The sequence below is a fragment of the Doryrhamphus excisus genome, linkage group LG12, assembly GCF_037039965.1.
Source record: "Doryrhamphus excisus strain RoL-2023G ecotype Guam linkage group LG12, RoL_Dexc_Guam_v1.1, whole genome shotgun sequence".
Taxonomy (NCBI): Eukaryota; Metazoa; Chordata; class Actinopteri; order Syngnathiformes; family Syngnathidae; genus Doryrhamphus; species Doryrhamphus excisus.
This window is the reverse complement of record NC_136368.1, coordinates 601,303-629,266: the sequence shown is the minus strand read 5'-3', so window position 1 is coordinate 629,266 and position 27,964 is coordinate 601,303. Positions and strand designations below refer to the sequence as shown.

General features: G+C 42.3%; 1 protein-coding gene across 1 annotated transcript in view; it reads right to left on the bottom strand.

Annotated features, from left to right (window-relative positions):
- Positions 1-14,239, bottom strand: part of LOC131135543 (contactin-associated protein-like 5) — a 67,947-nt gene extending 53,708 nt beyond the window's left edge. Inside the window, exons 1-3 of the mRNA XM_058081577.2 lie at positions 13,958-14,239; positions 797-907; positions 149-342 (exon numbers count right to left, since the gene is read on the bottom strand). Coding sequence (XP_057937560.2) covers positions 149-342; positions 797-907; positions 13,958-14,144 — 492 coding nt within the window. The 5' untranslated portion in view covers positions 14,145-14,239. The remainder of the gene's footprint in view (positions 1-148; positions 343-796; positions 908-13,957) is intronic.
- Between the last annotated feature and the right edge of the window lie 13,725 nt (positions 14,240-27,964).

The window sequence follows — 27,964 nt, the reverse complement described above, 5'->3', positions numbered from 1 at the left end:
GCAACGCGAAGACGGCGTGATGTTTGCCCACACGGAAGGCGTGACATGAAAGGGAAAGATGGACGAGCCAGATAGAAACGTCAGCCATTCCTCGCCTAGCGTCCGGTTAGCACGCGCAAAGCGAGGCCCCGCCCCCCCGATCGCTCACCTCGGTGCCGTCGTCATGGCGATAGCGTCTCCAGACCCGCCCCGTGTCGCTGTAGAGGAGCAGGTAGGAGCTGACCCAGTCCCAGCTGTCGTAGCATCCCTGCGTGGCCACCGCCGTCACCTCCGTCTGCTCCCTGAGGTCCAGCTGGAGCCACGGCTCTTTGTCGCTCGCCGCCGCCGACCATCCGCCCGCCTCTGACGGTAACAAAAAAAAACAAAAACAGAAAAATATGAAGCGAGTTAATCGATGGAGGATTGATTTTGTGGAGGCTTGCGGTTTGAAGCCGAGTCACCGCTGCAGGATCACCTTGCAGAGGTTAGCGTCAGCGCTTAACGCCGCCGATAAAAATCTTTTCATGAGAATCGGGTGGCAGATTTCACCTTTGACCTCAGCTATCCGCAACATCCGGGGTCGGGTGTCCTTTCAAACTAAGAGCTTTAAGCTTGTTTTGTTACACCAGTCAATGATGCTAATAATCGCACCAACGGCGTCACGCTCGCGCCAGGCCTTCAAATGGGAGGAAGGAGGGAAGGACACAAGGAAGCAAGGAAGCAAGGATGCAAGGAAGCAAGGAAGCAAAGAAGGAATGAGGAGGACTTCAATGGCGAAGATACCAAAGTATGAAAAAAGGGACGTCGGGCGGCTCACCGTCTCTCCTGTGCAGCTTGGCGTTGTGGGCGGCGTAGCCCGCCGACGACTGCGACGAGCTCAGGAAGGACGATCGCGGCAGTGCGGACACCAAAGGAGCGTTGCAATTATCTGGAAAGTGACAAGACTTTATTTTTAGTGGCAGTAAACAATGCAAATGAGCTGGCAGCCCATAAACACACGACGCTAATTTGCTTGTATTAGAAGAAGCCTTTGAAATCCTTCTGGTGGCGCATTTGCATACGTACCGCACACAAACACACAAACATACAGTATGCCACTAATATCATAATAATAATAACAACAACAACAAATAAAAATAAGAGTCGAATAATTTCCATTATTTCCCACAGGAACATCCCATCTCACTGGTCATTTATTTACCTTTTATTTTCATTATTTACTATTTTAGAAAGTGCTACTTTGCTAACAATGCTAACGTTATAAAAGCTAGCATGGTCATAAAAAAGGCAGAAAATGCTACTATGCTAATGCTAGCATGCTAACAATAACGTGCAACACCGAGCACGGTAGCGTTGAGTGTCTCGAGTATGTTGATAGTCAAAAACGGCAGAAAGCGCTACTTTGCTAATGTTAGTATGCTAACAATGCTAACGTTATAAAAGCTAGCATGGTCATAAAAAAGGCAGAAAATGCTACTATGCTAATGCTAGCATGCTAACGATAACGTGCAACACCGAGCATGGTAGCGTTGAGTGTCTCGAGTATGTTGATAGTCAAAAACGGCAAAAAACACTACTTTGCTAATGTTAGTATGCTAACAATGCTAACATTATAAAAGCTAGCATGGTCATAAAAAAGGCAGAAAATGCTACTATGCTAATGCTAGCATGCTAATGATAAGTGTCTTGAGTATGTTGATAGTCAAAAATGGCAGAAAGTGCTACTTTGCTAATGTTGGCATGCTAACAATTCTAATGTTATAACCCTATTCTATAATACATTTTATGAATGACGACCCCAGTTTGACCCTGGAACAGATTATTTTTATTTCCATGACTTCCAATAATATTTCAATTATTATTATTAATATTATTATATTCAATAGTTATTTTTATGAATGACGACCCCAGTTTGACCCTGGAACAGATTCTTTTTATTTCCATGACTTCCAATAATATTCCAATGATTATTGTTATTATATCCAATAGTTATTTTCCTGAATGACGATCCCAGTGACCCTGGAGGTGATGATGAATTGGCCGGTCTGTCCTGGCGAGCACGTGACGGACGCCATGTTTCCATGCGTGGAAACGGCCCCCGGCCCCCAGCCCCCCCTTCCTTTTCCGTCCCTGACTTGGATTGAACCACTTTTCCCCAACGTGGAGGTAAAACTCAGCGGGCGAGCGGTTCAGCGGTTCATGGGTTGAGCGTGTCGACCCAAAGTGCGTGTTTACCCGTCGGCGTGGTGCGGCGTAGAAAGGGAGGATTAGGGAGAATAACAACGCTTATCCCGCTCCCAGACGCTTCACACGCTCCATTAACCCGCGCGCTGACCCTTCGACGCGTCACATCAGCGTCCCGTGCCGCAATCCAACAGGCCGTCAATCTCCGGGTCTGATGCACCCGCCCCCCCTCCCGTCGCAATAAGAGCAGCGACTTCCCGGCTGGGATGAAGTGAGTTGTTGCGCGGTGGAGGAGTGTAATGAAAACTGGCGCCAGCTTGATTCCAATCATCACTCCATCACTTGGCTTCGCTCGCCTCGGCCCGAGAGGCCTCGGCAGCAGGCTACGAGATGCGGAATTAGTCTCGGTCAGGCGGAACACGGGGGGGGGCAACAGGCCGTCCATCTGATGAACAACGCCACGCTGACAGCCTCCCGCCGCATTCCCGCTGACCCGCTTTGATTGGAAGCGCTTGAGAGAGGCCCCCCCGCGCCCCCGCCCCCAACACACACACGCTAATCCCGATTCCAAGTGTGACTAAAGTGGATCAAGCCGTCTTATCCCGGGACTCAAATTGTTGGCGGAGCCGCACGGCGCTTGCAGATGTTCGCTGAGGAAACCGGAGCGCTGGCGTGCCGTCGGCCATCTTGACACATCCGGGGTTATCATCACGCCAGCGCTACCGCCGCTCCATCGGCTAAAGTAAGGCATCCCACCTTTGATCCGGGCCGGATCAGACCCGCTCGCTCTTCTTATCGCTTCCTCGTTTGGAGCGTGACGCCTCAAGGCTGCGACCACACCTGGGATTCCGTATTCCCATCCCGACCACAACGGGAACAACAGCTACACCCCCCCCCCCCCCCCCCGCCGTTTCCCCAAGGTGGGATTCCACGTTAACCAATTCAACACCAAAGACAACTTTATACGTTTTTAGCAATCCCCAACGGCCAATCCCGTTGCAGGAATACGTCGAAGTTTGGTGTTGCTTCAGGCAAGCTTTTAGTCAAGCTCACTTCCTCCTGTCTTTTCCCAGCCGCCATTTTCAATTCAATTCAAAACTTTATTCTTAAAAAGCTCTCAAAATTGTAACACTCCGTCGTTTCAGGCATTGCTTCTTCTTCTTCTGTTTTATTCTCAAAATCTCACATTTTTCTTCATGTGTCCCTAACATTCTGGTGTAATTTTTCCCCAATTTTTGTGTTTTTTTTCCCAAAAATATTTCCCCTTCGTCGTTAAATAATCTCCATAAATGTCAGCTACTGATTGAGCTACTGATGGCATTCATTTGCATTTTGCGTCTTTTTTTAACCAACAAAATAGTCTAAATGTATTTAGAGATACGTTTTTGTTATATATTATTATATATATATATATTTTATATTATTATATATTTTTTAATATATTTATATATTTTTTTCTGTATTCTTTTTAGTTAAAATAACTAAAAATGACTTTTTTTTAACTTCCTCTCAATAAAAATATTTCAAAAGAGCACATTTGAGTACTTCAGAAAAATGATAATACCGTGAATCTTACTTTAATTTGAGTGTTTGCAAAGTATTTTTAGCATTTAAGCCTTTATTAAACATTAATGATGTAATATAATGAAAACATACATATATATATATATATATATATATATACACACTGGTGGAATACTTCTGTACACTGTACTACTATATAATTATACTGTAGTCATAAGTCATGTACATGATTTCCTTGATCCATCCCATGTAACAACAATTTGGGCTTTTGGGGTTCCTCAGGGAAACGTCTTAAGTCCCTTTGCTTTCTATCAAGTCCAAAACAAAAGTGACCTCTGACATCCCCAAACGGACCAAAATGTTTCTCGAAATCTTATCAAAAGTCTTCTCCAAAGTGCGGAAGCTGCCTTCGCTGCAAAAGGGAGAAAAAAAAATTGCATTTTTTCTTCCCGTTTCCTGCATAAACGGCGTTTGCGTCCCAACACTTTTGCCCTCGCTTGGGCGATAGCGCTACGGGCGACGTTTATTTGCATAGCGCATTTCAATTTCAAAGGCAAATGTGCTTTTGTGCAAAGGAAATAAAAGAGCAACACGAGGAGAAAAAGTCAGTGAAATATTAAAACATACAGTATGTATTCATAATTCATTGAAGTACAGAGAGCACATGAAATGATTCCATAATGGGAAACGTGATGAATAAAAGCGTTGGAGCGAGGAGGCGCAGGGGGAGGTGTCGTTGCCCTCCGGATGTCAAATGAAGCTCCTCCTACTTTCTAAATTGTTTGACGTGTGTCGTTGATAAAACATGTTGGGTTTTATTATTGTAATATTTTATTTATATCATAGTAATACTCATTTCAATGAACGTCTTCAGCGGCGGCCCCCAAAAAGCCAAAAAAAGCTCATTTCTAACATTTTCCGTTGTTTATTAATCAGCAGTAGAACATACGTAAGTTTCAGGAAAATCTCAGCTCCCCACTAAAAGAAAGACAAAAGCATCTTATTGTGAAAGGATACATTTATGTGAACTATGAGAACATAAAAAAACCCAAAAAGAGTATAAATACATTTTTGGTCATCAAAATGTGGTCACCATCTGCAAGCACGGCGCAGGACCAAAGGGCAACATAAAGAACATGTATCTATTTTTAGCTTTAGCTATAGCTTTATAACATCTCTTTGTGTATTGTTTAAAAATGTATTTCAATGTGATCCAAAAATCTTTGCTGCCAAGAGGAGTCGGCAGCCATGTTTGTAGTTTATGTTCCACAGACAGATTGAGTGGTGAGATTTCCCAGCGGTCTCAAATGCAGCATCCACAGGTCGTTTATCCCGGGCCGTTATCTGAGTAACATTTGGACTCTGGTCTCCGCCAGCTGACCCGAGTCGATAGACGCGCTTTGTATTCTTCAAACGTGTCCGTGACGTCTTCCGTGATTTGTGGACTCGTGGAGCCACTTCAGCGTCTACCGTCTTCATCGGTCTTCATCGGTCTTCATCGGTCTTCATCGGTCTTCATCGGTCTTCATCGGTCTTCATCGGTCTTCATCGGTCTTCATCGGTCTTCATCGGCAGGATGAGGGGCGCTTGTTTACCGCCATGTGTTGAGTTGAAGAGCTCGTTGCCGCTCCGCTTCCCAATCTGCATCCTGCCAAACATGGGATCACCGCGACTTACGGAAGGAAGGAGGGCGATTTGCCGGCAAAAAGCTGCTCCCGGCGGGATAAATCCTCTGAAGCTGACCTCTGGGATTTTCAACGCCAGCTTCCTGAAATCTTGTAAGCAAATGAAGCGCTGTGACACGGAGCACGGCGGGGGCCGAGTACCAGACCAGAAGAACGGGGTAGGCTTTTCAAAATAAAATGAATCACGATAAATCACGTAAGGTCGTCACGTTGTAGACGTCATGGGTAGCACACATGGCGCTAGCGTCGGCAGCATGGTCGGTAAATTATATATTATAATATTGAAATAAGAGATGTTATAAAGCTAAAGCTAAAGCTAAAAATAGATACATGTTCTTTATGTTGCCCTTTGGTCCTGCGCCGCGCTTGCAGACGGTGACCACATTTTGATGACCAAAGACGTATATACAAGTACAATAAATGTATCTTTTCACATTAAGATGCTCTTCTCTTTCTTTTAGTGGGGAGCTGATATTTTCCTGAAACTTACCTATGTTCTACTGCTGATTAATAAACAACAGAAAATGTTGTTTATTAACAGAAAATTTTTTGGGGGGGTGGGGGTTCCATGTTTATATAGCCATAGAACACAATATTATATATACTATATATAAATATATAGTTCACATAAATGTAACTTTTCACAATAAGATGCTTTTGTCTTTCTTTTAGTGAGGAGCTGATATTTTCCTGAAACTTACCTATGTTCTACTGCTGATTACTAAACAATGGAAATGTTAGAAATTAGCTTTTTGGCTTTTTTTTGGGGGGGGGGTCCATGTTTATATAGCCATAGAACACAATATTATAGATACTATATATATATATATATACTATATATAAATATACAGTTCACATAAATGTAACTTTTCACAATAAGATGCTTTTGTCTTTCTTTTAGTGAGGAGCTGATATTTTCCTGAAACTTACCTATGTTCTACTGCTGATTACTAAACAACGGAAATGTTAGAAATGAGCTTTTTGGCTTTGGGGGGGGGTGACAACGAATGTGGCTTTGCATCCTTCCCCTTAAGCGTTTGCGGCGTGTCGGTAACGCCGCGGCGTCGCCCCCAGAGTCCAGACCTCTCCCTCTGGTTGCCCACACTGGATGAATATTTCACGTCCAAATCAAATCACCATCCTGCTCCAGCAGATATACGAGGAAGAAGAGCTTTTCCTCGCAGCTATCCAGTCTCCGGAAACAGTTTGAGTGTATGACAAAAAAAAAAAGTCTAAAAATAGAGACGGGCTCGTAGCGAGGAGGAGCGGACTAATCCTCGGCTCTGGGCGGATCAATTGCGTGTCTTAAATGCACAGGTGCAATCATAAAGTTGGCTGGAAGGCATTTCTTTCCAAGCAGCCGTCTTTTATTGAACCGGGGAAATAACAATAACCTCTAAGTGACCCGCAGATATGCGCCTTCTTTCCTTTTTTCTGCATGGCGTTGCAAAGCAAAGCCCAGGAGACGCCCGGCAGCTCCGTGGAAGTGAAACAAACACCCCGCCATTTAGATTTCAGCCCCCGCCAGGTTTTATCGGACCTGCGTTACTCGGGAAAAAACCGATGAAAATGATTGTTCTGCACAATTAGCGCTCTTTAGGCCGCCGCAGGCCCGCGGGCTCGCAGGCCGGCTCGCCACACAGCTTGAAAATAGAACGTCATTTGGCAATAATACAAGAAAAACAATTGCAATCTCAGCAGAAAAGGACCTGCAATTATCAGGATAAATAATTTCATTTTAGTGCTGCAAAGTTGAAATATGAAACAAAAAGGGTGTTGCTTTCTTAAAGTCGTAATAAAGTCCTAATATTATCCTAATATATGCAGTATAAGTTAGCACCATACACGAATAAAGCTAAAATAAACAAACAAGGAAGAATGAGTATGAGAAGAAAAAAACGTTTATGAATGGACCAGAATAAAGTCATAAATCTACAAGAAAAATTTACAAAAATAAAAGTGGTACATTTTACAAGAATAAAGGCAAAAATTTACAATATAAACTTAAGTAAGATTTTAAAAAAGTAAGATAAAGTCCTAAATGTACGGGAAAAAGGCGCAATTTTACGAAAATAAAGGCATAAATTTACAAGATAAACTTGTAAAAGTGAGAGAAAAAAAGCTGTAAATTTATAAGCGTAACGTCGTTAATTTACTAGAAACAAAATGTAATCAATGTTCAACAATAAATTCCTAAATGTACGGGAAAAAGGCGCAATTTTACGAAAATAAACCATAAAATTATGAGACTAAACTTGCAAAAGTAAGAGAAAAAAAGTTGTAAATTTATGAGCAGAAGTTGTTAATTTACAAGAAATAAAAAATCATAAATGTACAACAATAAAGTCCTAAATGTATGGGAAAAAGGCGCAATTTTACGAAAATAAAGCCATAAATTTACAAGATAAACTTGTAAAAGTGAGAGAAAAAAAGCTGTAAATGTATAAGCGTAACGTCGTTAATTTACTAGAAACAAAATGTAATCAATGTTCAACAATAAATTCCTAAATGTACGGGAAAAAGGCGCAATTTTACAAAAATAAACCATAAAATTATGAGACTAAACTCGCAAAAGTAAGAGAAAAAAAGTTGTAAATTTATGAGCAAAAGTTGTTAATTTACAAGAAACAAAAAATCATAAATGTACAACAATAAAGTCCTAAATGTATAGGAAAAATGGTGCAAATTTACGAAAATAAAAGTGGTCAATTTTACAAGAATGGAGACATAAATTTACGGGAATAAACCCGTAAAAAAAAAAAAAAAGTTGTGAATTTATAAATGTAAAGTCATTAACTTTGACAAACAAAAGAAAACATAAATGTACAAGAATAAAGTCACAAATGTACAAGAAAAATAGCAAGTGGTAAATTTTAGGAAAATAAAGCCATAAATTTACAAGAATAAAGTCGCAAATGTACAAGAGAACAAAAGTCAGAATTTAACAAGACAACAAAAAAAAATCCAAAGGCAAAATATCAAAAATCAGCAGTAATTTGGCAATATTCAAGTCAAAATATTCCGAGAGTGAAGAAAAACTGAAATAGGTGTAAACCCAAAAACCTCCAATTTAGTAGCGTCAAGTTGATATTTTTAGGTATCAGGTTGTTGGGAAAGAATTGAATTAAAAAAACAGCATTCAGTCAAAACATGAAGAAAAAGGCACAATTTTATGAGAATAAAGTGGTAATATTATAATAAAAACTATTAAGAAACAAACAAGCCCATTTGAGCCATAACGTCGGGGTACGCAGACTCGGGTTCCGGCTGAGTCCATTAAAGTCGAGGAACGACACAGTGTCACATGACCTCGGTGGGGGGCGGCTGGCGGCGAGTGAGCTACGCTACGACAAGCTAGCTGCATGGAAACCGCAGCGTGGATAACATCAAAGGGCACAGCAACAGTATCGTGTAACGCGGCGACGTAACCCGGACCTCCCCCACCCCCCTCCACCCCGCGTGCTTTATCGACCACGGCCCACTCGATACCTCGCGTGAACCGCCGGGCTCCGGTGGCGGGTGACCTCTGCTCTGCCGGCCGAGGGATCGGCTGACAATTAGCCGCCTCGATTCAAGGAAGCGGTCGCTCGTCAATACGCCTTCTTTGCCAAAATATCACGGGGGCGCCTCGCCGCAGAAGGTCCACGTGCACGACAGCGGCGACAGCGGCTCTCGATCTAAGCGACTCAAAGTCGGCATCACACGGCGTTCCAAAGATCCACATCCCATCCACTTTTCCTTTCCATGACACACAATCTTATAGTCTTATATTGCTGGAATGTTTGGAAAAATGACAGCAATTCTTTAAAAATGGTTCAATTCCCTTGTTGGTGTCTTATTTGATGTGATGAGAATACAAGATACACCAGTAAAATGTTAATGAAATGTATGACAATAAAGTTGTTCATTCTCAAAGAAGTACGAAGAACAAGAATAATGTCCTAAATGTACCAGAAAAATGGTGCAGATTTACTCAAATAAAAGGGGTACATTTTATAAAGTTAAGTATATGTTATGAAATATGGTATGAAATACCGTATGAAATATGTTATGAAATACGTTATGAAATACGGCAACGTCAAAACAAACCACAACCAGCCGCAATGTTAAAGTTGGTACACAAAGTCCAGTCCACGTTTTACACCGTGGCGGCCATGTTTGTCAACCGATCTTGACCAAATTTGACACACGTGTGCTAGTCGGTCTCCTGAATGGGTGTACCAAATTTTGCGACTTTGCCGCCTTGTTGGGCTGTGGGAGAAATTTCAACTCAATCTGACCTGAATAAAATGATTGGTAGAGTGGAGTTGGTGGAGTTATTGTCATGATAATGATAATGATATTCCATATATATGATAAGAGGAGATAGCGTGGACACACTGAGTGAAATTATCCACGGGTATTTACTTCATCACTTTGTCCCGGCGATGTTCTGCCCCACTAAGAGAAATCAATTTCCAGTGGAGTGGACAGTCATGGAGGAATCATTGATTGACTACGTGGTCTAATAACTCTCCTGCTCCTCGTCAATTACAGTAAAGGTCGGACCAATCAGGTGTTAATGATCTCCCGTGCTGTCAGACGCTGACGTATGCGCCACCGCACTTTAGCAACCCCCCCCAAAAACTGTAAAAATGGCACAAAGGGGACATGACGCATGTCCACCGTCAACCGCCCCCCCCCCTCGCTGTTGTTTACGCCTGCTAAATCTGAGGGCAGCTCCTGGGAGCGCCACGGCGATTCATCACGCCACCGACGTGTCAGACGCCATCACGGCTCGCATTTGAGGAGCAGCCGGCTGTCGTCCGTCAGCGAGCGGCGCTCAGTCGCTGCCAAATTCCCGCTTTAGCGAGAGTGGCGTCTACGTCCCCGCATCAGACGCCGACTAACAGATCGCTCACATCACATGATGTCACGGCGGACGCTTGATATCGCTCATATCGGAGTGGACGCCTTATGTTGCAGTGGACGCTTGATGGCCAGAGGACGTCATGTCCTAATGGACGCATGATATCGCAGTGGACACGTGATTCATGATATCACCGTGGACGTATGTATCGTAGTGGAGGTATGGTATTGTAGTGGAGGTATGGTATCGTAGCGGAGGTATGGTATCGTAGTGGAGGTATGGTATCGTAATGGAGGTATGGTATCATAGTGGACATGTGATGTCCAAGTGGAGGTATGGTATCATAGTGGATGTATGGTATCGTAGTGGAGGTATGGTATCGTAGTGGAGGTATGGTATCGTAGAGGACATGTGATGTCCAAGTGGAGGTATGGTATCATAGTGGATGTATGGTATCGTAGTGGAGGCATGGTATCGTAGAGGACATGTGATGTCCAAGTGGAGGTATGGTATCATAGTGGATGTATGGTATCGTAGTGGAGGTATGGTATCGTAGTGGATGTATGGTATCGTAGTGGAGGTATGGTATCGTAGTGGACATGTGATGTCCCAGTGGAGGTATGGTATCATCGTGGAGGCATGAGACATGGACATTTGGGGAATTGAAGCTGTCAAGAAAGGTCACCACCTTATTTTTCCCTCCATGTTTTTGAGGCCCCAAGAGAACATGCTAGAAGCTGCCAAGCTCCAGATTACAAATTCAAATAAGGAAACACGGTGGGCGACACACATGGAGATATGTGAGGCTAAACAAGGAGCTTGGTGAAAATGATGGCAGCCTGATTCTCCTCTGGAAGAACTCAGTCCATCCATGATGATGCCAGAAGATGTTTGGATGAAAACGCTGCCTCTAAATGGACATGCTAACTCTAGCACCTCACTAAATGCACATACTACCTGTCCGATAACAACACGTGCTAACTCTAACACTCTAACTATAGAGCCTAACTCTTACTAGACACGCTACCTCTAACTTAACATGCTAACACTACTAACTATACATGCTAACTCTAACCGGATATGCTACCTCCAACTAGACATGCTGACTCTAACTATAACTGTCCTCTTAGCTACAGTATAGATGCTACCTCTAGCTATTCATGCCAACTGTCACATCTCACTCTACACATGCTAACTCTATCTAGACATGCATACGCTACCTCTAACTACACATGCTAACTCTAACTAGGCATGCATACGCTACCTCTAACTACACATGCTAACTCTAACTAGACATGTATACGCTACATCTAACTACACATGCTAACTCTATCTAGACATGCATACGCTACCTCTAACTACACATGCTAACTCTAACTAGGCATGCATACGCTACCTCTAACTGCACATGCTAACTCTATCTAGACATGCATACACTACCTCTAACTACACATGCTAACTCTAACTAGACATGTATACGCTACATCTAACTACACATGCTAACTCTATCTAGACATGCATACGCTACCTCTAGCTACACATGCTAACTCTATCTAGACATGCATACGCTACCTCTAGCTACACATGCTAACTCTAACTAGACATGCTACCTCTAACTTAGCATACTAAATCTCACTATACATGTCCATTCTAACCGCATACGCAACCGCTAACTCGACATGCTGACTGTAAATAAACATTGAGTGAATGCTACCTCTCGACATGCTGACTGGAACACCCCATTCTAGCCACACATTCTACTTCTAACTAGCCAGACTAACGCTAACTACACATGCTAACTGTAACACTTAACTCTACCCATTAACTGTAACCAATAGCTGTAACCCAAACCTGCATCACCTAACCATGACCCAAACCCCGACCCAAGCTCTAATCCCTAACTTGGACCAAAACACGGAGCCTTAAGTCCAACCCTGGGCTCTAACCCTAATCCTGATTTAGTCCAGTCCGATTATTTTATTTTCATGATAACCAAATAAGCCTGATATTTAATCTCAAGTGCTGTGACAAAATGCAGACCATAAACATCATCAAAACCATCAAAATGTCCTCCTTTCAAAAATTTGAAAGAAATTTGAAAAAATTTTAGCAACGGTTTTGGGTGTTAACAGAAAAATGCACTAACCGGGGCGGACTTTAACCGAGGTAAAACTGTATCAAAATTGTCTGAACATCAACAAAACTATTTTTAAGTTTATACTGTGCTTAACTCTTTCAATCCCAAAGACGCCCGATCCCAACAACGTATTTATATACCACTTTTGGGCGAGAGGTAAAACGAGGTGATGATGCATCTCCCCACTTATGCGTTTCACCTCGGCAATTATCATCCATAAAAACAACCAAAACAACCTTTCTTGGATTGTTTATGTTGGCATAGTTGGTTACATATTTCAGCTGTCACAAAAGCAAAAAATATTATGCTTAAATAAATCTCCTTTTTTTAGTTGGGAACTGATATTTCCCTGAAACTAACTTATGTTCTACTGCTGATTACTAAGGAACGGAAAAACATTAGAAAGTAATGTTTTTTCCTGATGAAAGACAGGAGTCCAATCTTTCTTTTGGTAGGGTCCATGTGTTTATAGCCATAGAAGTCGATATTCTGTGTGCCTTGAAAAATCGCTCAACGCTGTCTAAAGTACCGAAGGCCAGTGCCAAAGGGGTTGATTTCTGAAAAATGTCTGGGATTGAATGACTTAACTTCTTTTTACACTTGTATCAAAATTAATAATAACGCTAACACCTCCATCATCAACAAAGGCCATAGTTTGACCCCGGAACGGATCGTTTTCATTGTTCCATTCTACAGTAATGGGAAAAAATGTCTGTTTCAAGTGCGCTGTTTTTGAGTTGTGGCAATTTTTGGACCCCAACCCCCCCCCCCCCCCCCACACACACACACCTGACAGCCACGTACACGTACACGCTATAAAGCTAACCTTTGTGACAGAAGTCATAAAGCTTTTATTGCTTTTGCAGCCATTCTACGGAGGAGTGGAGTCATCTTTACGGTGTGTTTTAGGGGGCTTGTATTTTGCTGTGCTGTTTATTTATTGATCCAATCTCCAACACCAAGGTTAGACTCAATAAAAAAAAAAAGCTCATTTATCTTTTGTTTTTTCCTGTTGCGTGCATATCTGGTGGTGTTTGCTATTAACGGAGCAGGCCGTTACCTTGGCAAAGCTCTGTGGGCTTCGTTATCTGAGCGGGGACGGATGCTACCGTGTCAAAGTGGCTGAAATAAGACAAAGCCGCCAACAAATCAACACAAATGAAATTTAGCTGGGCTTGGGGGGGGGGGGTAGATAAATAAATAAATAAATAAATACAAAGGAGAAGGAGCGTCGCCGTGGGAGCATCATTAGGCCGTCTGCATCGACCAATAACAGTAACCTTCTGCGGTGTTTTGTGGCCACTCAGCACTTCTTCAACACCAGCCTGCACACATGCACTCCTACATAATGACCCCCCCCCCCCACACACACACACCCCCCCAGGCCACCAGAACACATGCACTCCAACACAGTGTCACCCGCAGCGGCAACACGAGACGTCCACCTGTGTCCGCATCTACATGAGGATGCTAACTTATTTATGCTCTCCAAAGTTGATCTCCTGCTGCTGATGCTGGATGCCGACCATCAGAGCATCTTTCTTCCCGTGCAACCCACAGGTGAAGCCCCCCCCCCTTCTAAAAGAGTCAATTACTCACAGTTGTTGGCGGCAGACGCTCCGCAGAAGGCGCAAAAAGTCAGGCAGAAGGCGAGCGTGAGCATCTTTCCCGCTGTCTGTCCGCGCGTTTCTCCCGCCCCCCCGCGACGCGCGACGCTGCTTATCCCCGCAGAGTGTCTCGGCGATGTGGCGGCGATGCCGGGCGAGGAGGAGGAGAGGCTCCTCATCCTCCGCCGTCCGTGGAGAGAAGCGGTGTGACGTCGGAGGAGCAGACCGCTCCCACGACGACAGGCTACACCCTCCACCGTGCGAGGCAGCCGACATCCACTCTCACCCACTCAGCAGCATCCCTCGCCTCCCCGCATCCCCGCATCCCTCCTCCCTCCTCAGCATCAGCAGCCTCTCCCGCCTCCATCCGGCCTCCTCCCACCCACCAGGAGGGGGAGAGCCGACAAGACTGACTGATTGTCTGACGGATTCAACAATGTCTTTATTTTAGCGACTCCCATTCATAATTGGGTTCAAATCTTGCATTTGGAAACATTATACACAAAATATTTTCTTTTAAAATTTCCTCTTTATATGCGATGTGGAAAAAATACATACTTAGCAGTAAAAGTGCAATATTTTCTGAATGCTGTAGAAGCTTGGTATTTTCCCTTCCAAACATATTTGGTCCCAAAAGACCAGATTTGGAAAATAATAATAATATTCTCCAGAAGAAGTACTTGGTGCCAAAAAAAACATGTAACACGGCATGCCATTTGGACACAGATATTATATATGTGTCAGGGAATGCTCTACCCCCCCCCCCCCCCCGACCTCCCACAAAAATATACATTGGGCAGCAAAATACTGCAGAAGCATCCATTTTCCCTTTCAAACATAATATTTGGCCACAAAATACCATATTTGTATTTGTAAATATAAACATACATATATATATATATGACCATAAATGTCGTATTAGGCTGCAGAAACGCTGTTGAAACATCATATTTGGCCCCCAAATGACATATTTGTAAAAATAACAATATTCTCCAGAAAAAAGTACTTGGCGCCAAAAAAACGCATAACACAGCGTTGAAACATATTTGGTCCCAAAATGCCATTTGGACACAGATATTATATGTGTGTTATCATGGAATGCTCTATTATCCCCCCCCCCCCCCCAAAAAAAATACATATAGTATATACATTGGGCATATTTTCCCTATCAATCATAATATTGTGCCACAAAATACCATATTTGTATATATATCAATATATATTATATATATTTTTTTTCCGTATTTTCTGGACGATAAGTCGCTCTGGAGTATAAGTCGCAGGAACAGCCAACCTTTGAAAAAAATGTGCTACTTATAGTCAGGAAAATACGGTATATATATATATATATATGACCATAAATGTTGCATTAGGCTAAAGAAATGCTGCTGAAACATCATATTTGGCCCTTAAATGCCATATTTGGTCATAATTTTATCACAGAATGCTGCATAGAAAGAAAAAAGGAAAGAAATATATAGTGTAAATATAGTGTAAATAATATATTGTATGTGCACAAACATGTAGTTTATCCCACTAATGCTCTAAGGCCTTTAAAAAGTTTAAATTTGGGGACGGAAGTGCAATACAACAATAATAATAATAATAAAGCTATATTAGATTGTTTGACATGAAAAGCTATGCTAATTGTAAAAATATGACATTTTTTGGCCAAATGTATCATTTGTATGGCAAATATTGCCTTTTGTGGCCAAATTAAGCATTTTAAAGGAAATATATGATACACAATGTGTACTTTTCATTGTCAACTATCGCAGATATTCGATGCCAGGATATTAAATTGTGTGTCAGGAAGCAGCTCTTGTGATAAAATAAGAATATTTCCATCCCATGTATGATTCCGTAGCCACAGGCAGCCATTTGTGTGGCATCCGGCAGCAACGTCTTTCATTTGATTGAATATCATCCATTTCCTTATTACCAATGAATATTGGCAAATGTATAGCGCATATACAGTCCCAGGTAGTATATGATGTACTCCATACTATATGCTGAAGAATATGCTATCATATACTTTCTGGTGGTTAGTTCAGGAGCGGTGGGGTAAAATATCGTTGACCAATGTCCAAGCAGACGTTTTTGTTATTTTTATGGTAGTATTGAGTAGTATTGTACAAGTATTGTACGAGTATTGAGCGCCCTGCGACTGTATGTTTCCATCTCCGTGTGACGGAGGCGTCCCTCGGGACGAGCAGAAGACGCATTCACCGTCAAAGTCGGTTGAAAAAAGCTGGCAGGATGTCCACCGTCCTCCGAGCGGGACTAGCCTTCATGAGAGCGTTTGTTAACGTTAAGCTCCGCCCTGGCGGCGTCTCGCTCGTCTTCATCCTGGCGTCCACACGCGGTCCTGGCTTCTCCAAAGACCAGCGTGGCTTTGAGGACAAAGACAAGACGCTTGCCAAAGTCAAAGTGGAGGACGCCAGATGAAGACAAAGACATATTCACGTGTGTGTGTGTGTGTGTGGGGGGGGGGGCATCGCCATAGAAACACAACAGTGTGGAAACATCTCAGCATCCTCCGCCTCTCTCATCAGCATCCACTCACAAATACTCACAGTCGACACTACTACTAAAACATCACATTACTGTATACACAGCGTCGTATCTCACTCAAGTATCACATTAGTATGTACTCCGCTTACATATACTCACAAGTATCATATTATACACTGGATAATCTCTGGGATATATACTATATTTATTCTAGGAATATATACTCTAGGATAGATATATATATCCTAGGATATACTATGTACTCTAGGATATATAGACTCTAGGATAGATATATATATCCTAGGATATACTATGTACTCTAGGATATATAGACTCTAGGATAGATATATATATCCTAGGATATACTATGTACTCTAGGATATATAGACTCTAGGATAGATATAGCCTAGGATAGATATACTCTAGGATATATAGACTCTAGGATATATAGACTCTAGGATAGATATATATCCTAGAATATACTATATACTCTCGGATATATAGACACTGGGATGGATATATCCTAGGATAGATATACTCTAGGATATATAGACACTAGGATAGATATACTCTAGGATGTATACTATACTCTAGGATAAATATACTCTAGGATATATAGACTCTAGGATGTATACTATACTCTAGGATAGATATACTCTAGGATATATAGACTCTAGGATAGATATACTCTAGGATGTATACTATACTCTAGGATAGATATACTCTAGGATATATAGACTCTAGGATAGATATACATATATCCTAGAATATACTATATACTCTAGGATATAGTATAGACTCTAGGATAGATATATCCTAGGATAGATATATAGACACTAGGATAGATATACTCTAGGATAGATATACTCAAGGATAGATATATTCTAGGATAGATATATCTTAGGATAGATATTTTTGGCATTAAGTTTTTTTAAAATGTAAAGTAAAACATAGCGTCTATAAGATAGCGTGATGAAATAAAAGATGTGGTTTGTTGACTTTGGGCAAGAGGAGCAATCGGTGTCGGTGGCGTGCTGGAGCGGCGACTGTGGAGAAAGAGAAGCTTCCTGTTTTATTCATCAGCGCCTGCACAGCATCAAAGTCCGGCGCCGGAGATGGAATACATTGGCGGAAAAAAGAATAGAAACCAACGTTTCCCTGCAACGATGATGTCACTGTTGATGCTGATGACGGTTGTCACGGCGACTGATGAGACATGACGAGCCTCCTCAGCCGCAAGGACACTGGCTGGCACGCACGCGGACACCTCCGCTTTGAAAGAAGAACTCATTTTCATCCGTTTTATCTGCCGCCGAGAAACTTTGCCCGGCGCCGACTCTCCCAAATGAAATTCTCTCCGCCGCCGGGTGCCACTCACACGACCCCGAGACAAAGCTGCAATCAGGGAGGCGTCAAAGATTACGTTGATCCCACAGACCTCCGCCCAAACAGGAAAAAAGCAAAGCTCCTACTTTGCTCCGTGATCAAGCATCAGCGTCAGGAAGACAAAAGGCCCGAAGTTTCAACGATTAGCATTAGCTTAAATTAGCTCAACGCGAACAAGTACACTTTTCACGGGGAAAACACTCCTGTGTTCACTTGGTAAGAAACGCTGGACTTCCAGGGAAACCCTTCCCTCGGGAGTCTAAAACGGGACAAACAGCTAGCGAGCTAATATGTTAGCGCTTTATCCTACGGTTATGAGCAACAACAGACAACATTTAAGTAAGTTTAAGCAAGTCAAAATGTAGCCTAAACATCGAAATCAGGGGTCACCCAAACTGAAATGCTGATGCTAGCATGCTAAATGTTAGCATGTTAAGTCTTTATGTAAGTTTACACATATGAAAATTGCATAAATGCTAACATTATCATACTAATTATCTGTTAGCATGCTACCACTAAACATGAAAGGTTTGTACCTTTGAAAATAGCACAAAAGCAAACATGCTAATAGATAGCATGCTAACACCTAACATGGAAACACGCAGGTGTAATGTAAATTCATATCTTTGTAAAAAGCTAACATGCTAACATCCGGCATGCTAGTGCTTGGTCTTTATGTAAGTTTATGCTTATAAAATGGTTGAATGCTAAGATGCTAACTACCATATTAACAATGCTACCATGCTAATGCTAGCTTGTTTGACTGAGATGAACGATGAGTCTGTTAATTAGTCGATTAGCTTGAGCACTGCTCATTTGAGCAAAACAGAGGCTCGTTAGCGCTGACCAGCCTCTCTCTTCGCTCGCCCACGCCACAAACCCACCCCGACAAAGATCCACAAAGGTAGGGGGGCCCAAAGTGAGGCCCAGGGGCCCAAAGTGAGGCCCAGGGGCCATCCGTGCCTCGTTTGCATTGCATCACTGCAGAAACTAAATAACAAACAAAAACAACAAATAATAATGAAAAAGCCAACAAGGAATACCAACATAAAACTTTGCATTTAAAAACAAAGATTTAATCCATTTTAACTTTACTTTCAAAATGAATAAAATCTAAATGTAGATTGTTTATTTTTACTGCATATAACTTTCTCCAGACATGACAAGCTGTAAAAAAAACAGCTGCGAGGGATCACTCTGCCACAAAAACAAGAACCACAACAACCCCTGTCCACTAAAATGCAATACTTCACACAAATGAGCAAAACATTTGTCCATAAAACACTAGATTTTGTCTCAAAATGGTTCCATTTTGTACAAAACATAACAAACCACAAAGGTTTTACTCTGCAATTTGGTCACCAAAATCAACCATGTGGCCGCAAATCTGTCCCGAGGAGAACGCTATGTCGCTTTAGTCACAAAACGGCAATATTTGGAAGTCAAAATGCAATGATTGAGTCACATTTTCCACTAAACTGCTCCTCGTTCAGTCCCTCGGGGATTGGCGATGGACTAAAATAGCTGGATTTGGGGCGGAAGTTGGGAGAATTGCATCAGCGGGAGATTGTACCGCTTGGTCATCCATGTTTCAACCCAGAAAAACCCAGAAAGCAACGCATTGTGCATGTTTAGCACACAGCTTACTCATCCGCACCAGATCACGGGTGTCCAGACTTTGTCCTGCGAGGCCCCCCCCCCCATGTGGAAATGTGCCACTTTCATATTTTGTCAAGCAACATGCTAGCGAGGTAATAAGAGTGTGCCTCTTTTACTACCATCATGGTCACTCTTTTTCCCCGTTTGTGCTGGGCTTTTGAAACGTTTCCATCATATTTTTGACTGTATTCCCATATTATAACTTTTTCCCTAACCGGATTTTCCCCAAAAATTGTTTCTCATGCTACAACTTAAAAAAATAAACAGCATTTCTTTCATGTTTCAACTCCATGCAACTACAATCACATTATTCTTATTTTTATTTTTATTCTTGTAAAATTGATGCATTTTTTTCTTGTTTGAAAAATACTTTTTTATTTTGAAAATAATATATATTAAAATATTATATAAAAATATTTTTTTGCTGCTGTTATTTTTCCCATTTCTGCTGTTATTGTGACTTTATTGTCAGAATACTTTGACTTAACATAACATGTTAGCGTACGCTAACAGGAACGTTAATGCTACAGCAACTATTTACAATCCATCCAGCCATCCATCCATCGATCCGTCTGTCCGTCCATCCATCCATCCATCCGTCCGTCCGTCCATCTATCCGTCCGTCCGTTCATCCATCTGTCCATCCATCCGTCTGTCCGTCCATCCATCATCCATCCATCTATCCGTCCATCCGTTCATCCATCCGTCCATGCATTCGTCCGTCAATGTATCCGTCCGTCCGTTCATCCATCCGTCCATCCATCTGTCCATCCATCCATCTATCCATCCACCCGTCCATCTGTCCATGCGTTCATCTGTCCATGCATCCATCCATCGGTCTGTCCATTCATCTATCAGTCCATCCATCCATCTTTTAAGTTGGGTGTTGTTGACAGAAAGTGCATCCTTCCTTTACTGCAGCAGTTCAATCTGGCGGCCTGATGCTGTCTATTGACTTTTCCCCCATGATGCCATAAAAGGCTGAAGGTGGTGGCGACACGGCAGAGAGTGTTTCTTTTTTTGCAGCCATTTACCTGAGAGCACTGCTAACACACTCAAACAACGCCTGGAAAAGCACAACAAGTGAGTCCAATGTTTGACAAAAGACCAAGAGAATACATTGTCTTCATTAAAGGCAACATGTTCACTTTGGGTGCCAGAATGTCATAAAAATGTGGACTTTTGTGACAAAAGGACATGCAGTACTTGGCAGAAAAGGGACGTGCGCCACCAAATCGAGTAAATGATGGTTCCGGCCTAATGCAGTATAGTGCATGTACTTTGTCAAAATGCGTCGTATGAGTCTGCCCGTTTGCAGATAAGCTTATTTTTCTCTTGCTGACCAGGAATCAGAACCGTCAACCACTTCTGTCTGATGTTTGCCTAAGCAAAACCACGTTAGCTCTGCCTCACACCAGAAAAAATACATTTCCTGGTAGCCATTACTTAACTGGGCATGCCCATATAAGGAAGATTTTTGCCTTCAAAATCCTCAACAAACTATCATAATCGTGCCGTTGTTATTTTGCAGGTCGGAAGTGTGTCGTGTGTTGAAAATTTATTTGGACTGTTGCTAAGTGAGCTAGCATTAGCCGTGTGCTTCTTAGGGGTGCAACGATACACGCAATGCACAGTCGGGTTTGATATATTTTTGTTACGGTTCGATGCTTTATCGGTCCAAAAAATAAATGACCTCTCCTTTTTTAATTAGAATTTTACTGAAATAACCAACATTATATTAGCTGTGGGAATTATTCAGCATTATATGAATGTGGGAGGCGGGGTTCAGTGCAACTTAAGCCAGACGTTTTTTTTTAATCTTTCATTTAATGGATTTATTGATTATCCCGACAGGTCTACTCGCTAGCATGCTCCGCTAAAGCCCCCGTCACACTAAGCACGAATCATCACAAATCAAACACAACCAGCCCGAATGAAGAAGCTATATTTCCTCCTGTTCCTCTCCCAAACAGGTCACCGTGAGGAGAAGGAACATTTGTGTGGGGAAGTATTTTTCCCCGGCGGACCGCTCAATCATGATGGAATGTCACCCCCACCACCCCCCCGAACTAAACATGTTGATGCAGCGGCCTGAAGCACCGGGGAGATTTGGCGGAAAAATGCCTCTAACCGAGCGTGAATGGAAGCTAGCCGGGTTAGCTTAGTTTATCAGACTCAGGCTCCACGAATGTTTTTGCATTTTATATCCAACCATTTCCTTCACAGGGACGATATAGAGGACGAGATGGGAGATGAATGGATGCATGGAAGGGTGAATAGATGGATGGATGGAGAGACGATAGCTATAGTAGATGTATAGATGTATAGATGTATAGATGTATAGATGGATAGATGGATAGATGGATAGGTGCATGCAAAGAAAAGTCTATTTGAGTGTAACACATCTGTCCTTGTGTTGAGTGTTACGTTTGTACATAATGGACGCATGTCCCACACTTCCTATTTCCTTTCTTAAGCATCATATAAATCCCTCTCGTTGCAGACAAAGTGTTATTCTCTACCGCAGATAACGGCCGAGGCAGGTGAGGACGCCGCAGTGACTCTCGCTGGGTGGGTTTGGGCCTTGGCGGGGAGGGGGGGGAGATGCAATCTGCTAATATATTGCCAAGCGCGCTCTCATTTTGAGGGACATTTGTCACAATCGGCGGGCGACGGCATGCCTGTGAGAGCCTCGCCGCCACCGGGTGACCCTGTCAAACACGGAGGAAAATACTCTTTGTCATACTTCAACATTCCGCATTCGGCACCCGGCAAGAGATAGACCTTGGATCAACGCGCACGCTTACATATGTCTGCCAGCAACTGTGTGTGTGTGTGGGGGGGGCACGACAACGACCACGACAATGACACTTTAGTAAACATGATAACAATCAACTCATCAATCAGGTTAATTGGCCCTTCCTTTCAGGCATGCTCAGTGGAGCCTGGCGTGGAAGAACAAGCCCACCACACATGGGGGCCCCTCGGACCTCCGCTTTGCCATGAAAACACTACATATTGTTATTAAAATGGCATATTTGACTGAGAACATAGTAATTTCACACCTCATTGTTTGATTTATCCATGAAAACAAAAAACACAGTTACTAGAATTACATATTTGCCAAAGAACATAGCAATTTCAATCAATAACCATTTCACCCCTATACGTTATAGTTTGCCATGAAAACATTAAACAATGATGCTAATATTGCATATTTAGCCCATAGCATAGTGATTTCACATCAAAATGTTATATTGTGACATAAAAGCTATATATTTCGTAACAAAAGGAACTCTTATTGTTTTGTATTGGTTTGACACGGACGTCAAAAAAGTGGCGGACCGGACTTCAATCCACCACCTAAAAGTTGTCTACTGACATGAAAACACATATATTGTTATTAAAATGGCATATTTGACCGAGAACATTGTAATTTATCACCTCATTGTTTGATTTATCCATGAAAACCAAAAATATAGTTACTAGAATTACATATAGCAATTTCAATAACAATTTCACACCGATACGTTATAGTTTGCCATGAAAACATTAAATATTGATGCTAATATTGCATATTTAGCCCATAGCATAGTGATTTCACACTAAAATGTTATATTGTGACATGAAAGCGATATATTTTGCAACAAAAGGAATTCTTATTGTTTTGCATTGGTTTGACACGGACGTCTAAAAAGTGGCGGACCGGACTTCAATCCACCACCTAAAAGTTGTCTACTGACATGAAAACACTATATATTGTTACTAAGATGACAAATTTAGCCAAGAGCATAGCAATTTCACACTTGATTGTAATATTTTGCAATAAAAACACAGTATATCGTCACTAAAGTGTGTTATTTAGCCCAAAACACAGTAAAGTACTTATTTGTAGCTCAATTTGGTGAACCTGTAACCACGTGACTGCAGCCCTCGTGACAGGTGCTGCTCGTGCACACACTCACCCTCTCGTATCCTAGTATCCTCGTATCCTCGTATCCTCGTCCTCGATCATTGAGAGTTTGTCCCGTTCGGTGTGGTAAGTCATTCACAGTTTCCTCCCGTTTAATGAGTATATTTGCTTGATGAGTACATTTGTTGGATGAGTATATTTGCTTGATGAGTATTGTCACTGCCCCTTTCTCCCCACAAGAACTTATTGCTTTGCTAACGTCATTCAGAAGCTGTCTTCTGCGACTAAGGGCGCGCTTCTGCCGCCCCTGGTCAGGAGTGGTATTACAGTTCAATGTTGGCGTTGGCTTTTTATTCTTTAGGATGAGATAAAATAAAATATGCCTTTATTCGTCCCTCAGTGGGGAAATTTGCATTGCACAGCAGCAAGAGAACAGAATCAGTTAAGCAGTACAAAATACACAATATAAAAATAAACAATACAAACAACCCAAGTATTAACAAATTAACAATTTTCCCACAGTTATATACAAATACAGTTTGCAAGATAATATGAGATGTATGAATATATGACCAGTCTATACACTATGAGATCTTGCTAGTGAGTTAATATGAGGCATTATAAAAATACTTGCACTTTGACTGATAATCAGCGTTATTTTCAGCTTCTAATTGTGTTCATTATCAGTAATCCATTTTGTTCTCACTTTTTTGTCTGCTTGATGACAAAAAGAAAGATGAGTTGAAAAGAAAAACCTTAACTAAACACATGCTGTCTGTGAATTTAGGCCCTGTCCTGGGATTTTGAAATTGGCGGTTTAATAAAATGTGCATCCACGCTGTGCGGGATTAGTAAATGTTTGCATCCAGATGAACGGATCAGTGGGTTAAAATGATGTCATACAAAAGGAACACCAACATGTGGCGCTGTCAACAGACACAGATGGAACCTCATGGCACACCAAATAAAAAAAAAGAATGAAGCTAAGTCTATTTGCTTCTGCCTTCCAAGGTCTTGTCCACACTTGGGGCAAAGTGGAATGACGTCTGCTCGCCATTTTGGAGCATCAGGACATCATGCCTGTCTAAATATTCATAATTTATTTGGACATATTTAGCATTCAGGTATTTTGGCCTGAAAACGTTTTTGTGTAGATAGCCCCTAAGATGGCTTCACATGGGCGCCGTCCCAGGGGTGTCTCTCTGCAGGGGTTAGGATCCGTCTCTTCATGGCGTTTGGAGGAAGTGTCACCCCAAGACTGTTTCTCTGGCAGCTGTGGATAATTGGGATAAGACCGATGGTCTGATGCTCTGATGGCTGGCTTTAAGGATCCAGGTGAAGATCCGTGTAAATACCCACCTGAGACTCGTAAATTCTCTCGCAAGCCCTGATTGTCTTTGCTGCGGCTGCAGATCTTCCCGATCCGCCATGTCCCCGGCTCGGTGCCTCGATGGTTGGTCCATCGCAAACTCCTTGCTGGGAGTTCCAGGAGAAATCGGATCCGTCCGCTGACACGGCGTCTCAGCCAGTAGTAACTCCAAATGACACCACCTGTAGTACCACCATGGGGTTAGGGTTGGACTAAGTTAGACTAAGCCCGGGTAAGTTGAGTTTGAGACCACTCCTCGAGACTCGATACACTACTACTGGTGTATCTGGGTCTGATGTCAATATATAATATATATTACATATAATATATATATCCCGGTTGTTGTTTGTTATTTGTTTTTTGGATTTCCTAATGTCTCCTACATTCATTCATATCCTGTGCATCTCCAGGGGGCTAGGCCCCCCCCATCCTAAGAACCTAGAACCTTGAAGAGCCAGATGAGCATGCAAGTCGCATCCATTCATATTTGGGTATGTGGCTCTCACTGGGGAAAATTGGGGACCCCCCCGGTGGACGGTGTGAGCGACTTGGGAGTTCATTCAGGTATCATTTAGTTCCCAGTGACACTAATGCTCGACTTAAATCACGGTCTAGGAACGGAACCCGAGGACCACCTGTGATGTGTCAATCATCCGCAAGTGTGGCATGATGAGCAATATCATAATCAGCAATCATCTTGTCAAGATGCTTTCAACTTCAGTGTGTGTGTGTGTGTGTGTGTGTGTGTGTGCGTGTGTGTGTGTGGTCGGGGGTTGCCAGGCAACGTAGCATCGACCGCGCTTTAATCTGCTTGTGATTTAAAAAGCGTAGGAAGACAAACTGATTGGTGTTGCTCTGATTTTGAAAGCCTTTGGTCTGTTAACGCCAGAAAGAAAGAATTGAAAAAAGTGAGTGAGTGAGTGAAAGACACGATGAACAACAACAAAAAAAGCTATTTCAGGCCCGGAGTCTGCCGTCTGGTAAAAGGCTTTTCAAAAGACACAGCTGTCTTTTCATGAACTTTTTTCTCCGTCGCTACGTGAGGTCGCCTCGAGTGCGCTGGCAGCGACTGACGCCGCCGACGTGCTTTCACAATCCCACGCTAATTGACGGCGCTCTGTCCGTTTGATTGAACGATCAATCGCAGCCTTTTAAACACACACGCGCACACAAAAGGAAATAAAATATCACAGCAGCTCTTCTTAAGTGCACCTCCGTTGTTGTCCCGACAAAGTACACGCTTCATCGTTAGCGACCGCCTTTCCTGCTCTGATATCTCATGTTGGTCCTTCCGGGGCCTGACCTGGACACAGGTCCTGGAAGGACCAAAGTTCCTCCGTTGAATAGGACCCGGTGTGCTCATTTTGGGCCCTTTGTATTGAGTTGTGACTCCTATAGAGCAGCTACACACAATAACCCGTACACAGCGCTTTCTAGATCTTCCAGAATCTACACCTATTCCAGCTGTATTTCCTTGGCTTTCCAAAATGGTCCACCCACGGCTCGCCTGAAAGACATGAATAAAATCTAAAAAAGAAAAATGTAAAAAAACACACTGGTCGAAGATCCTCTATACGACAGGATCTACCGCAAGAACACCGGTCCAAGATCCTCGATATGATATATGTTTTTTTGAGAATGGACTACAAACATGTCCGTCAAAGATTTTCCATGTGACGGATCAGGCTGCTGTTTTAAAGAATCTTCTGCAAAAGTACTTGTCAAAGATCCTCTATATCAGGGGTTCCCAACCTTGTTACTATGGTGTGATTTGGGTCTTTTTTTCATGGGGCCGGCAGTGTGTGGCAGAAATAATAATAAATAATAAATAATAAATAATAAATAATAAATAATAAATAATAAATAATAAATAATAAATAATAAATAATAAATAATAAATAATAAATAATAAATAATAAATAATAAATAATAAATAATAAATAATAAATAATAAATAATAAATAATACAATGGGGCTCAGTGGGAGGCCTGAGCTTGTTTCGTTGAGACAAGATGGTCCCATCTTGGTGTGATGGGAGACGGTGAGTTGCGAATGCGACACGGACCGGTAACGGTCCCCGGCCCGGTGGTTGGGGACCCCTGCTCTATATGACCCCACCACTATATAAGACCCTCCATTATGGAGTACCGTCTTACAAACAACAAGTGGTAATCTGTGCTATGTCGTGTAAACGTAACGACCACAATGTATCGCTTAAACGTGAGTCAAAGATCTTCTCCACGTGACAGGAGTGCACGCTGCTATTTTTGAAGCGCTTCACAGATGACCCGTTAGAAAAAGAATGGGCAGCAAGTTTGAGGGGTGCGGCACGCTGCCCACATTGTCATTCCACGCGTGGCTGCAGCAATTATTGATAAAACATTTGGCCGAGGGCACAATGAAATAAAATGAATAGAGTCTTTTAGCGCCGCATCAAGTTATCAATCAGCGTATCGATCAGGCCGACGTTAATGATGATGAACACATGCAGGCCGTCTTTAAGAAGAAGCGTTTCTGCGGCCCCCCCACCCCAAAAACAAAGAAAAAACGCCAACTTTGCATGACTTCCTTTGGTATGGCGTGACCCGGCCGCTCTCAACGAGCGTCGGACGTGCCGCAAATGTCACCGCCGCGTCCGCCGAGAGGCTGACCGCAGCGTGACTAAAAGCTTTCATCGAGAACTCTATCATTTCCTCCTCAGGCCTGACAAACTCTCAGCGGGGGCTCCGCCTTTTTTTCCTGCCCGCCACGCGTCCGTCAGCGTCGGCGCTGCTAACGTTGCTAGCGGCGTCACGTTGTGATACGAATGAATAATATAATATAATATCACATTTATGTTTTTTAACAAAACTCTTTCTGCTAATAAATATGACTTAATAAATATTCCTTTGATAATTAAAATGAATACATGATAATATAATATATTATTGAGGTAAGGCATTTACTAAGAGGCGGTGGTTATTTTTATCAACACAGTAAAGTAAGGTGTTTGTTTTAGGTTTAGGCTATTATCCACTTAAAATTATAATATTTTTCACAAATAAACATGATATTTGACTAAAATATGTATGCAGGTATCTATTTGGGGTAAGGTGTTTATTAGCAGGGAGGTGTTCATTTCACATCACATCTTTTATAAAGATACTGTACTAAATCAT